Genomic DNA, 13,670 nt, shown 5'->3' with positions numbered 1-13,670 from the left:
TTCTCTGGATGAGCTCTGGTGGGCCAAACTGATCTGCCATTTGGTTGCTTATGAGGATAGGTAAGACAATGCTTAGTGGTCATCATCATTCCCCCACCCCAACCCTCCACCCTACCCTACTAAGCCCACCCACACACATACCAGAGGAAAATTCTCACAATAGCCTACGAAAAAAAGTTAACTTGGATTCTGGGAAGCTTGCATTTACCTTCATCAACATTCTCATTAATGGAAACTGTTTACTTAGCTCTCTAACTCTTCTCAGCAAGGCTTTGTAGTCTGGCGGAACTCCTACACAGCTTGCTTTACAATTGTTCCTGGAGCCTTTCCCTGCTGTTTAAAAGTGTTCCCCTTTCCAGCAGCCCACTGCTAGTGTATAGACACAAAAGGTATTTTGTATCTACTTAGTATCGGAGCTTGGACAAATGTGCTTGTTAGTTCTGAGAAGTCATGAGATTAGTGACCTTGTGGGAGGGGCTGAAGCCACCGTGTGACTGCCTTTTGCCCTTCTGTGCCATCTACTGTTTGAGGACATGGCTGTGAAGGTGCCATCTTGGGAACAGGGACTGGGCACTCACCAGACATAGAACCTGGTGGTACCTTGGCTTTCTCAATCCCAAACCCATCATTACCCAGTCTGTGCTATGAAACAGACTGGGGAACTGGGGCAGGCCCCTGAATCCCACAGCAGCATCACAACATTCAGATATAACGAGGTCCCCCTTCTTCCGACCGTTAGAACTCACTTCTTCCATGGTCTTCTGTACACTGTCCCCCTGGCTAATGCAGAGCTGAACAGGAGGGTGGTAACAGTCACTTTGTTTTGGTCCTAAACTTGAGTGGGAAACCTTAGCTGGTTCATCATTATGGCAAACATTGTTAGCAGGTTTTTCAAAAAAAAAAAACAAAAACAAAAACAGTTTATCGGATTAGAGCAATTCCTGTTTAATTCAGATATGCTAAGAGTGTGTAGGGAAGATGAATTTTAAAATACTTGGAATGCATCGATGAAAATGGCCACATGGGGTTTAATCCTTTGTTTCATTGCCAGATTAAAGCTTGTGGTGGCCTCTATGAGTGGATCTCTAGGCGTCTGAGCCAACTTGGTCTACATAGCAAGCTCCAGGCCAGCTAAGGCTACACTGTGAGACCCTGCCTCAAAACACCAAAAATAAACAAACAAACAAATAAATAATTCTCTCTGGTTTAAATCAGTTAAATACTAAGCCGATCTTTACATTTCCATAATTAACTCAACCTGGCCCAGGATTTCTTAGGCTTCCAATATAGCCCTGGTCTTCCTTTGTTAATACTTAATTAGTATCCTTGCAGTTATGTTCTTAAAAGTTAACATCTTTGGCTTTGGGATCTGGGTTGTGCTGGCATCATAAGGACTTTGAAGACTTTCTACTCCCCTATTTTCTGGATGCCTTTGCTACTGTGAGGGTTAATCTCTGACAATTTGACAGGATTAAAATCGCCCAGGAGAAACACCTCTGGTGTGTCTGTTAAGATGTTTCCAGGAGTTTAACTGGGTTAGGAAGCCACACCCTAGTGGTGGTCAGCAGTATCCCACGGTGGGGGTCCCCGACAGAGTAAACAGAAGTCACCTGACCACCAGTATCCATCACTCCCTGTTTCCGGGGAATGCTCATGTTGTGAAGCATAGCTGACAATGATAAAGTGTGTGATGTAAAGCCGGGTGTTGGTGGCACACGCCTTTAATCCCAGCACTCGGGAGGCAGAGGAAGGAGGATCTCTGTGAGTTCGAGGCCAGCCTGGTCTACAAGAGCTAGTTCCAGGACAGCCTCCAAAGCCACAGGGAAACCCTGTCTCAACCCCCCCCCCAAAAAAAGTGTGCGATGTATGTCCCTTCCCAAAGAGCAACCCTGTCTGTAGGCTGCCTGAGTGAGTCATGTTCATTTTGCCTGCAAGCCCCACCACTAGCTCAGAGAGGTTTTCCCCAATTCTAGCTATGGGTCTGTCTCTTCCTTCTCTTAGTCTTCAAAATATTTTCTTTTACATACTTTAGGATTTCCTGCCAACCCTTTACTGTTAAGTACTGCCCCTGTTTATGGTCAGTGTTACCTCCCCAGGTTCTTTACATCTATATCAGCTGGCTGGCTATAATTGGGGTCAATATGTGCATGTCCCATCTCCCTGTCTCTTCACATTCCACCTAACACAGCTCCTGGCCTTCACAGAGGCTCTCCTAAACATCACTGTTTAATGCAGTCTGAGAATCTCAGCTATCTGGGAAGTTAGTACACTGTGCCACCCTGATGCAGGCTGCCCAAGGTCTTGACGTGCACACGCTGTCCATCACAGTCCCATACATGTACAGAGCACTGTCTCCTGTGTCTTCTAGGACTGTGGAAGATGTCACTATGCCTTGCAGGTCCTTACTGGCCTTCCACATCCTTCAGAGCTCAGAATAATATTACAAGTCTATGGCCATACCACCCTGAAGGTGCCCAATTTCATCTGATCTCAGAGGGCCAGGGGCGGGTCTGATTGGTACTTGGATGAGAGAAGAATATTAACGTGGTGAGCTAGCCCAATTTAGGGTCTGCTCCTTCTGGTCACCCACTGAGATGGCTCAAACTCCCACTCACCTCTTAACTCCTAGTGGGGTCAATGCCTGGGGAAGCCCACCCTTCACGGGCTCAGACTTAGAACATAGGCCTAGCTGGTGACTGCTATTGGCTCAGTGAGGTCTCCTCCTTCCCTCAGAAATGCGGGTCATCTAAATTTGACAGCCCTCACCCCATACCCATTTTTAAAAATTCAGATTCTTTCCAATTTACATTTCGCTGTGGCATGTCTGGTTCTTACCCAGATGTAAAGCCCTCCTAGTGCAGATGAATGGAAGGGCTGAACCTCCAGCCTTGCCTCTGCAGCCAAGGTCCTCTCTTACAGCCGCCCCCCCCCGCCCCCACCACAAGCTCCCATCCACAAGCCCCACGATAGACAACAGAGACAGGACACTGCTCCTAACAGTTTGCAGATCTGCCCAGAACCATACTGCAGGAGAGACCTGCCATGCTAAGCCTACTAGCACCGGGGAAAGCCAGCACCTCCAACCATGCCTGGAGTACATAAACCGCCATGTGTCTGAAGGAAAGGGTGCTGTGGGAACAGACACCACGTACCAGTCTGCGGATGTCACGTTCGCACTCCCGCTTGATGCGGTGCACCTCATCCTGGTGTGCCTGGTACGCAGCTCGCAGGTCGGCGGCCTTGGCCTTGTCCGCCTGCATGCAGTTGCTGAGTGCCTCCTCCGCCTGTTTGCGCGCTGCCTTCAGCTCCAGAATCTCCTGCTGCAGCCGCTGGCGCTCGCCATCAAAGGTCCTGCGCGCCTCTTCGCGCGCCTCGGCCAGCAGTGCGGTCTTGACTTTGTCTGCAGCGCCATCGCGCAGCACATTCAGCGTGGCCTGCAGCCGCTGCAGCTCGCCTTCCTTGATCTTGGCCGTCCGAGCTGCCTCCTGCTCATGCTGCCGGATGAGCGCCTCGCGCAGTGCCTGCAGCTCCTTCGTCTTCTCCTCGTGCAGCTTGGCCTTGAGCTCTGAGATGTAGGCCGTGTGGCGCCGCTGCTCCTGCTCGCGCTCCAGTTTGGCCTCCTGCAGACGCTCCCTCAGCTTACCCACCTGCAGCCAGAATAGGAACAGGGGTTAGGGTCAGAGTTCTCAGGGGTAGGAGCCTCAACCCACACTTTTCCAGTCTCCACCCTCTAGCTCCCCCTGCAGGCCACACCCACAGCCCTGCCCTCCACCCCAACCCCATCCAGGATCTCCCTTCCCAATGAGTTTTATGATTTTCCCTGGAAAGCCAAACCTTGAAGACCTTCTGATTCTGAACTGTATGATGAAGGACAAGAAACTAGAGATAAAAAGAACAGAAACCATCTCTCACCAAAGCCAGGAAGATTCTAAACAGTAAAGTCTTTCTAGTGTCCCCAGGCAAGGAACTTGATTCACAGCGGGCAGAGCCACCTAAGAGGGCAGGGTGGAGCCCTAACATAACAACTGGACTACTGCCATCCAGCTAAAGATCCACCCACAGGAAGGTGGGCTCACCTTAAGCCATGCTAAAGAGATGGGTGAAATAATTTGTTTTTAAATGAAACACTGTCCTTTTCCTTCCCAGAATTCCCACCCCTGGTGCAGAAGCTCATAGTTGGCAGCCCTGTAGGGACGCCAAGCTGCCCACTTTCCTGAAATGTTCTGGGCTTCCCTACTCTCATCAAAGCTTCTCTCCCCACCACATGGCTATTTGTCAGCTTGTGTCTGACCTCCATGCCAGCATGGCTTTTTTCCCTTCTCTCCTCCATTCTCTTCTTCTGGCAGCAGATGAAGTTTACAGTTGGCCTGAAAATTTTTTCAACTATAATAAGACAGTCCTGTGCTTCCATTTGAGTGAGTTCTTAAATTCTTTTATTAATTAGACTAAGAACCCCCACAGAGGGACCCTCTGTGTGTATCTGTGTGTGTTCATTTCTGTATGTCTCTGTGTTTGTGTGTGTGTGTGTGTGTGTGTGTATGTCTTATGTATGCATTTTTGGGTGTCTCTCTCTGTCTCTATCTCTGTCTCTCTGTCTCTCTCTCTCTCTCTGTGTGTGTGTGTGTGTGTGTGTGTGTGAGAGAGAGAGAGAGAGAGAGAGAGAGAGAGAGAGAGAGAGAGCTTGCATGCATGTGTGTTGATATCAAGGTTGAACCTCTCAGGGAAACTGGCCCCAGGACCTGTGCTCAGCCTGAACATGTTGGGTCTGATCTGCAACTTTTTACATGGCCTGAGGTAAGATGCACCTACGAAGCAATTTCTTTAAATGAGCCAAATATTCCAAGATACACACTGCACGGAAGCGCTTACATTCTGTATGTGATCTTATAACAGTGGTGCCAAAGCATTAAGACAAACTGCCTCTGGTAGACCAGACTTCCGCAGAAAACAGCAATGTTTTCCCCAGACCACACAATTTATAGCCAACTAGCAGGAATTAATTTTAAGTGAGTTTTATGACATCATCTCAGTACTGTCACATCTGCCTTTTAGCAGTCAGGAAAGATGCAAAATGAACCCTGAGGCAGATGCATGGGATCAGTATCTCCTGACATCACATGCAACCACAGAAACAACACGTGATGCCAGCCATCACTGGCCACCTCCCCCAAGGCTGGAACTGAAGTTCTGGTGAATTTAGTGCCGGAACAGCAAGACTCAAACAGTTCACAGATGTTTTAAGGGCAACACACTCCAAATGCAAGGAACACTGCAGCTGAGTCAGGACTCCTGTGACAGCTATGTCTGCCTCAGATAACTGTGTGATGCCAGGCCTCACAGACTGGGTTTAGAATCAGCTCAGAGATGGTAAGGAACACATCTAGATATGACTTCGATGGCATTTCCAGAACGAATTAAATAAGGGGAGAAAGGCAACCCTGAATGTGGGTGGTGCCATCCTAAAGGCTACAGAACAGGATGACATAAAAGGGGTATGCCCCCTGAGCATCATGTGTTTCTCTACCTCCTAGCTGCCACAATGTACAAAACCCTCCAAAGCCATGAGAGTCCAATAAGACATCCCTCCTCTTCAGTGGTTTCTGTCCAATGTCATCATAATTGTAAAACAAACAAACTAACTAACTAACACATGAAATTGACACAAGAAGTATGGGCATTGCTGTGTCTAAACCTGACTATAGCTCTTACGTCTTAGACTGGTTTATAGGAGGAATGTGGAAGAGTTTGAAATGTGGGCTAGAGAAGCCCTAGATGGGTGTAAGCAGTAGTCAGTGGGTATTCTTGTGGGAGCTTAGAACATCAGACAGTAAAGACTGCCCTCAGGAGGCTTCAGATGGGAACAAGACTGGGTTGGACTATAGGTCACTCAAGATACATTCTGGCAATTTCTGCTTTTCTATGGAAATAGGGAGCAAGAATCAGAGAAAAATGTGAAGAGCAAGCTCTTTGGGCACAAAAGGAAACAGCTGAACTTTGTAGACCAGGAGGGCATGGTAGTTAGAAATCGCCACCATTAATGAGAAACCAAGCACTCAGCACTGTGTAAAGAGGGACTTAGTCATATTCCACTGCTAATGGCTTCTGGTGTAAAATCTGAACTCATTTGAAAGACTTCCTTTCTCTGAAGAAGACCCAGCAGCTAAGGAACCTGCTCACACATGGCTGTGAAAGGAAGTGCTTTCCTAGGTTCAGCTGTCCAGGCATACACTAAGAGACTACAGTCCCCATGGCTCCAACTAGAAACCAATCTTGGCATTGTCCATTAGTGTTGGGCTTACAGGCATGTAGAATACAAGAGTCATGGTAGTGTCCACCTAGATTTTAAGGGGAAGTCTTCGAAGCCAGGCAATGTGTCTCTTCAAGAAACAGCTATGGCATCAATGTGTGTCAATTGAGGGTGAAGCCTAAGCCACAATACAGATATCAGGGTGCTAGGGATGCCATCAATGGGGAACAGCTGCTGAGGACAGCTGAAGACAAGAAGGGAAGCCAGCCCAGGGCACAGCTCACAGGGGCTTCCAATGACAAGGCCATGGGGGTGGGGCTGCCCAAGGTCCTCAGAGCTCTCACCCTGATAACACATGCTAGACACGGAGCCACAGGATTTCATGTTTGCCCTTCAGAGGTTCAGTCTGTTTTGCTTTGTTCCCACATCTCCTTTCATGGCCCTGGTCCATGATATTTTGGAAACATGTAAGTTTGTTTTACTTTTACAAGGTTTCATAGCAAAGAGGTTGCCTTGAGTCTCGGCAGAGCTTTAAACTTTAAACAGTCTTGGAAGTATTGTGATTCTGGGAACTCGTGGACATAGACTGAAAGCATTTTACAGTCGGAGATGGACATGAATGAGACGTTTGGGGTCCAGGAGGTAATGTTAAGGTTTAAAGAGAGGTGGTTGTGTGTCAGGCTGACAAAGGGCAGGCTTCACCATCAACCTGACTGGATTTAGGCTCACACTGGAGATGAGGTGCCAGTTCTGGTGTCCCTGGACAGGATTCCCTAAGGGGGAAAGACCCACCTAGCAGTTGGAAGCACCATCCTATGGGCTGGGGGCGCAGACGGAATATGAGGGAAAGGGAGAACTCCAGCTAGGCTCTGCTTCCCTGATATGAACCATCAGCTCTGCTCTGCCGCTCCTCCCAGTCACAGTGGATGGGTCCTCTGAAAGGGTGTGTCAGAACAAACCTGTCCTCCATAAAACTTTCCACCCTGGGCTGTTTCTGTCAGATCTTTGTTGTCCCAGCAATGAGAAGAGGAACTAACACAAGGGGCTTCAGCCCTGGGGCTTTGTGAACTCTAAAAAGCCAGAAGAGACACAGAGGACCTGGCTCACCCTGCAGCTATCTCACTGGAGGGGGGCACTTCCCTCACTCAAGAAAGATTGTTACTGATGCAGTAAAGAGCCTCCTATTAGACCTTGGTAGACCTAGAAGTTGTGTTGTGATTGGTAGAAATTATTAATACCACATTTGCATGCTACTTCCTGCCACGCCCCCTCCAGGATACAACCAGGCTGTACCCTTCACTTTTTGACCCATCAGGACCCACCCTCCCTCCTATGCTGCGCCCTGGTGTTCCAAGAGGTTCTCCTGAGAAGTCTTATCTACCTTTGTGCTTCACCATAGTGGGAAGGGCAGGGGAAGCAGGTAAGGGTAGCAGTAGAAGTGGTGGCAGCTGCTGTCTTGGTGGTGGCAGTGGCAGCACCAGAATCAAGAAGCCAGAAGAGACATAGACAGTGACCAGGCAGGAGACAGCTCAAGACAGTGGAAGTACAGGGAAGGAGGAGAGTCAAGACAACAGAAGGTGACAGGCTTCAAGAGCCAAAGGCCAGAGACAGCAGTTCCTAGCGGCTGGCAGAATTCAGGGAACTGTCAAGCTTAAAGAGCTAAGGGCCTGACATCCAAGGCCTAGGAGTTACGACACCAGCTACCATAAGAGCCCAGGGTCCTGACACCCAAGCCCTGGGATGAGACTCCCACCCCACCAAGGCCATCCAGCCATCAATGTCTGACTCACTTCTGCAGCCCAAGGCTGGTGCCAGCCTCAGGGTGGACACCATGGCCTGGTTGCTGTGAGATCTAATAAATCACCAGCAAGCTACAGCCAGACCCTGTGTGGCCTTTCCTCTTCTATCTGTGCTCCCCACATTACCTCAGACTTTTCAGGCTTAGAGTTCTACCCTACCAGCCACATGCCCATCTCATCCTGTCCCCAACTGGCACTGGGACTGTTCACCGGGGCTGTTGAACACTTGTGGCTGTGCAAATCTATTTGCTTCCTCTCCAACTAGCAAAATCCTTGGTGCCAGCTCTAAGATGGCCTCAAGAAGCCTTCACAGGCCCAGCTTGCCCTGCATGAGCTGAGAGGTGAGAGGTGCACTATGGCACCTCTAGCTCCTGCATGTCTCTACACCACCAGTTGAGGGAAGGGGCTGCTCCTGAGTCACCTCATGGCAAATGCAGGTCTCCAAGCTCACTACAAGCTGCAGTACACGTGCAGGTCGCTCCCTGAATGAATGGTGGAAAGAACACTTACCCCACATTCCTCCTTCACCCTGAAGCCTTTAATACCTGCCCTCTGCTAACATAAGAACATCATTTAACAAGACCTTGCTGGTTAGTGTGATATCGTGTTCAATGATGCCTAAATGAAATTGTGAAGTTCACATTTGTGCTTTTCATGCTAGCCTGGGGGATGCTCTACAGAGTTCCCTGAGAACAGAACTTGTCCCAGTGACTGAACAGGCAAAGCCCTATGGAGACTGCAGGTGAAAGCCTGGAGGAGACGGCTGCCAGGACATGGCTAGGCAAAGATCCCCACAAGTCCTAGAGCTGAGAGGCAGCCTTGGTGATAGGAGACAGGTCCATAATCCGCACTGTGTGGGGGCTCAATAATATCTCCCAGAACAGATAGGCTAACGTTCTAAATACTGGGGTGTTAGTAAAGCATTAGATTGGTGACAGGACCTAAAATGAGATTAGTATAAACTGAGGACATTATATCGGGTCCAAATCCCATTTGTGATGGCCAGTGTTAGCTATCAACCTGGCAGATGTTAGGGGAGATGAACTTCTGGGCATGTCTGTGAGGGATTTTCTTAATTATATCGATTGATATGGCAAGACCTTTCTGCAGTGGGCGCACCCCGGACAGGGTGTCCAGGACTGCATAAAAGTGGAGAAAGCAAGATGAAAGTTCATCCTAACTGCCTTCTGCTTCTGATTGTGAAGGTGATGTAACCAGCTCCCCAAGGATCCAGCTATGACTTCCCTACCATGAGGGACCTCAGGCCCTCCCATGCCACAACCGCATCCACAGAAAAGGCTATGGCAGCAGGTTTTCCCCTGTAGCTGCTATATTAATAGTGACTTAAGTCGGTGACATCACCAAGATCAGGAAGCCAGTCTAGCTGACCTGAGGAGGAAGGCCACCAGGTATATGACCCAGAAAGCTGGAGTCTTCTGATGGTACTGAGTTGACATCAATGCCTTATTGCTTTCCTGAAGTATGTGAGTCCCCAGCCAGGCACTATTCCAACACTATAACTCCATCTTGCACGGAAGGGATGCTGAAATATAAAGACTCTTGCATCCCTACCAAGTCACAGGCAACATGTGAAAGAAAACTGCAGCCATGTAGTCTGTTCTGCACTGTTGCCTCCTGTTCTCAGGAGGAGCAGCTAAGGCTTCAATACCCAGTACAGCCCAGGGCTCACAACCCAGCACTTGCTCACAGCCCAGCCTGAGATGGCACAAGAGGCCCTGCCCTACCTTGCTCTTCTCCTGCTGGAACTCTATCTGGATGTTGGTTAGCTTGGCACGTAGCTCTTCATTGGCCATCTGCACAGAGTCTGTCTCCGTCTCGGGCTTCTCACCCTTGCTGCGTCCCTTTTTAGACATGTTTCCTCTTGGAGTGAGACACTGAAGTCCTGTGGTTCACGCCCACCCACCAGCAAGCACAGCTACCAGCTCTGCCGTGCTAACCAGTCGAACAGGGCTCCGCTTGTCCTCTATGCACACCATCACTTGCGATTCTGTATGGGGAGAAGAGAGACTGAGTAAGCACATAGTAGGTGTCCTCCTAGCCTGGGTACCCCAGGGCTAAATACTTGCCTCACCCTCAGAGGGTCTATCACTCACAAGCCTGGCCTGCCATAGCTCATTGACGCTACCTCAGAATCACCTGGAAGATGTTATAGGCAGACTCTCACCATCTTTGAGGCCTGACAGGCATCTCCAGCCAACTCCCAAATGATGCCCTCAGAGGACCACACTGTGTAGCTCTGCTCTAGTCCTGGCCTCTTGAGAATGCAGGACCTCACCTGTGCATCTGTGAACCACAGCATGCAAGCCTCCGTGCAGCACATGGGTGATATTTCTAAAAGCATCCCAGGGTCTCAACCTAGAGCCTGAAGCACATGGCACAGGACAAGAGGCAGGAAGCAATGTGTACTGTGCCCCCACCTGCCAGTAACTCTGGAGCAAGGTCAGAGTCACACTTTGAGATGGATGATTCAGCCTCATAATTAATTGTTCCTCCTATACAAAGTAAATCGTGCCATCCATGTTACAGATGAGGAAACTGAGGCACACACCAGCCAAGTGCTGGGTTACACAGTTTATACTGGGAGTTGGTACTGACCTGATCATCCTGCTGTGTCTAAAAGCAGCACAGGACAAGCAAGTGAGGTCTCTGAATGGGCAGGCTCTGGGACATCAGGCCTCCACATCAAGGGTCCAGTCCAACTACCCCCACCCTGCTGTCCCCAAAACAATAGACGCTCCAGTCAGGGCAAGACCATTACCTGCCCCATGGCCACATTACTGAAGTGATGACCAACAGAAATGGAGATTATACATCAGAAGGAAGGATGCAGAAAGAAAGGAAGGGAAGATGTAGGGGGAAATAAATGAGGCTGATAATTTCTGATCCAACACATAAGAAATTTGGAGTCCAAAGACAGATAAACAAAATGAAAATGAGGACATTTCTTGGATCCATCAGAGAACTGAGATCATAGGGCAAAGTGATGCCCCACAGATAGCCTGAAGCAAAGACCAACTCACTGTACCAGCTCCAGTTCCTTTGCATCAGTCCCAGCTCCCAACAAAATGGTATAAAGTATACTAAAGGGAAAACATCAGAGGTTAGAATAAGACTTAGACTTTAAAGTAATGCTGAACAACATGCAAAGGGCCTCAGAGGAAGAAGTAGACAGCATGCAAGAACAGATGGTCTGTAAGCAAAGATGAAAAATGCAGGAAAGGTGAAAGAGATGTCCAAATTAAAACACACACACACACACACACACACACACACACACACACACACCACTGGAGAACTGGAACAAGTCTTCCACATGCTCTTGTAGAACTGTACAGAGCCAAAGAATCCGTAAGCTCACAAATACAGCAACAGTGTATCCCAAACTGAAGAGAGTCCATGAGCTCACAGGTACTAACACAGTATCTTCAACCTGGGGAGCAATGGAAAACACAATAGGAGAAAGGAACCAGACTGTCCAAGGACTGAAGGACAGTTTCAACAGTAGAACACTGAGGTGTATTACCTGGGTTAATAGCTGTGATCATATGTACCAAAGGCAACTTTAGGAGGGCTTATTTCAGCTTGTAGTTTTCACATCACACTCCATTACTGAATAAAGTCAGGGCAGGATCTCAAACAAGGCAAGAACCTGGAGGCAGGGGCTGCAGGAGTTGATGCACAGGCCAAAGAGAACTGCTTATTTACTGGCTCACTCATAGACCGATCTGGAGGGGACATTGTCTCAAGTGTTGTCCCCTCTTCTAAGAGGACTCTAGCTTATGCCATGTTAACACAAAACTAGTCAACATAGAGGGGAATGGAAGAATAAGAGGAAAACCACAGGACTATGAAGTCGTGTGTAGTTCTACAAACTACTATCAGAAACCAAGCCGCAGATCCCCAAAGTGAATTTGCACTTGAGTATATCATATGCAAGCTGCAGATGATCAAAGATGGAGGGGGAAAAATTCCTAAAACAAGACCAGGGGAAACATCTTGTCTGCAAAAGCAAGGAAAACAAGGGTAAGAATTCAGCAGGTGTCTCTGCAAAAAAACGGCATGAGGAAGAATGGAGCAAAATGATGTTTGGAGGGCAAAGTCAGCCTGCAATTCAGTCACCTGTGAAATTACACTTCAGAGACTGAGAACCAGGAAATCAGACACACCATGCAGACTTCCCCTTTTTAGGATGGCTAGTAAGAGAAATGCTTCAGCGAGAAGAACAATGACCTATAGGTCAAAAACTATGTCTAGCTGGACATGCAGTGCACCCTTTAACCCCAGCACTTGGGAGGCAGAGGCAGGTGGATCACTCTGAGTTTCAGGCCAGTGTGGGCTATGCAGGTGTCCCAGGCCAGCCAAGGCTACATAGTGAGACTATCTACAAAACCAAAATAATACCTCAGACTAAGCAGGAGAATGAAAAAATGAAAGACATAAAATATTTTAAAACTATTATCTACATAAAAAAGGAAAACGCTCTAGACAGGGGAGAAGTAAACACAATAAAATCTTGCACTTTCTATTCTTAACCTATCTGACAAGACGCCAGTTTACTGAAGCTGAAAGAATAGTGTACTGGGTACTTGCAGCTCAGGGAAAGCCTGCTGAAGGCCGATGGCTAGGGGGGAGGGCGATGCAGGGGGGAAGCATTCAGAGGAAGCCAGACTCCACAGCATACTATAGAGCAGTGGTTCTCAACCTTCCTAATACTGCAACCCTTTAATACAGTTCCTCATATTGTGGTGACCCCCAACCACAAAATTATTTTTGTTGCTAATTCATAACTGTAATTTTGCTACTGTATGAATCATAATGTAAATATTCCAAATGGTCTTAGGTGACCCCTGTGATGCCAAAATTATCTGAGCACAAAAGAATTGTTTTAAAGTAAATTTCTTATGACTTATTGTCAGTAAATACTTGATTTGTGTGCTTTATTCTATACACCTTTAAACTTGGGTCATGTGAAAATGACTCCAGCAAAAAGATCAGGTGGGGAAAAGCTGTAGACGCACACATGAAAGCAGAAACTGCCAGAGCAGATCCAAAATTAGACCCAACCATTTGTTTTCTATAGAAAGCACTGAATTTTGAATACAAAAGTATTAAGTTGGATAGTACAGGGATGGAGACAGAGCAAATTACCTTGATATTACTTAATTACTTTGATATTAAATGGTTTTATTAAGATTTAGTATTTCCCTGTTCAGGTTACTTTTGTCAACTTAATACAAACCTAGACATATCTAGGAAGAGAAAATCTCAATTGAGTAACTGTGTCCATCAGATTGGCCTGTAGGCAAGTTTTGGGCATATTCATGATTAATTGTCCCGGGTTGTATGAGAAAGCAGCAAAATAAGCTATGGAGGACAAACCAAAAAGCATCATTCTTTGTTTACCTCACTGATGGACTATGATTTGGACATGTGATAAGCCAAACAAACCCTTCATACCTCAAAAAAAGAAAGAAAGGAAGGAAGGAAGGAAGGAAGGAAGGAAGGAAGGAAGGAAGGAAGGAAGGAATCACTGAATTTTAAGACTCTCATACACAAAGCCAGCCCACACATTCACTGTTGATTGGGGACGCACTGTGACATCA

The 13,670-nt window shown here is 47.6% G+C and overlaps 1 protein-coding gene across 5 annotated transcripts in view; it reads right to left on the bottom strand.

The window, feature by feature from the left end:
- Positions 1 to 9,920, bottom strand: part of Jakmip1 (janus kinase and microtubule interacting protein 1) — a 57,507-nt gene extending 47,587 nt beyond the window's left edge. For 4 of the 5 annotated variants that reach the window (XM_035452926.1, XM_035452927.1, XM_035452928.1 and 1 more), the window contains exons 1-2: positions 9,792 to 9,920; positions 3,153 to 3,647 (exon numbers count right to left, since the gene is read on the bottom strand). In XM_035452926.1, the coding sequence (XP_035308817.1) occupies positions 3,153 to 3,647; positions 9,792 to 9,920 (624 nt within the window). The remainder of the gene's footprint in view (positions 1 to 3,152; positions 3,648 to 9,791) is intronic. The other variant, XM_035452930.1, reaches the window with a different exon arrangement.
- Between the last annotated feature and the right edge of the window lie 3,750 nt (positions 9,921 to 13,670).

This window comes from Cricetulus griseus (genome assembly GCF_003668045.3).
Source record: "Cricetulus griseus strain 17A/GY chromosome 1 unlocalized genomic scaffold, alternate assembly CriGri-PICRH-1.0 chr1_1, whole genome shotgun sequence".
NCBI lineage: Eukaryota > Metazoa > Chordata > Mammalia > Rodentia > Cricetidae > Cricetulus > Cricetulus griseus.
This window is presented reverse-complemented; position numbering and strand designations above follow the sequence as displayed.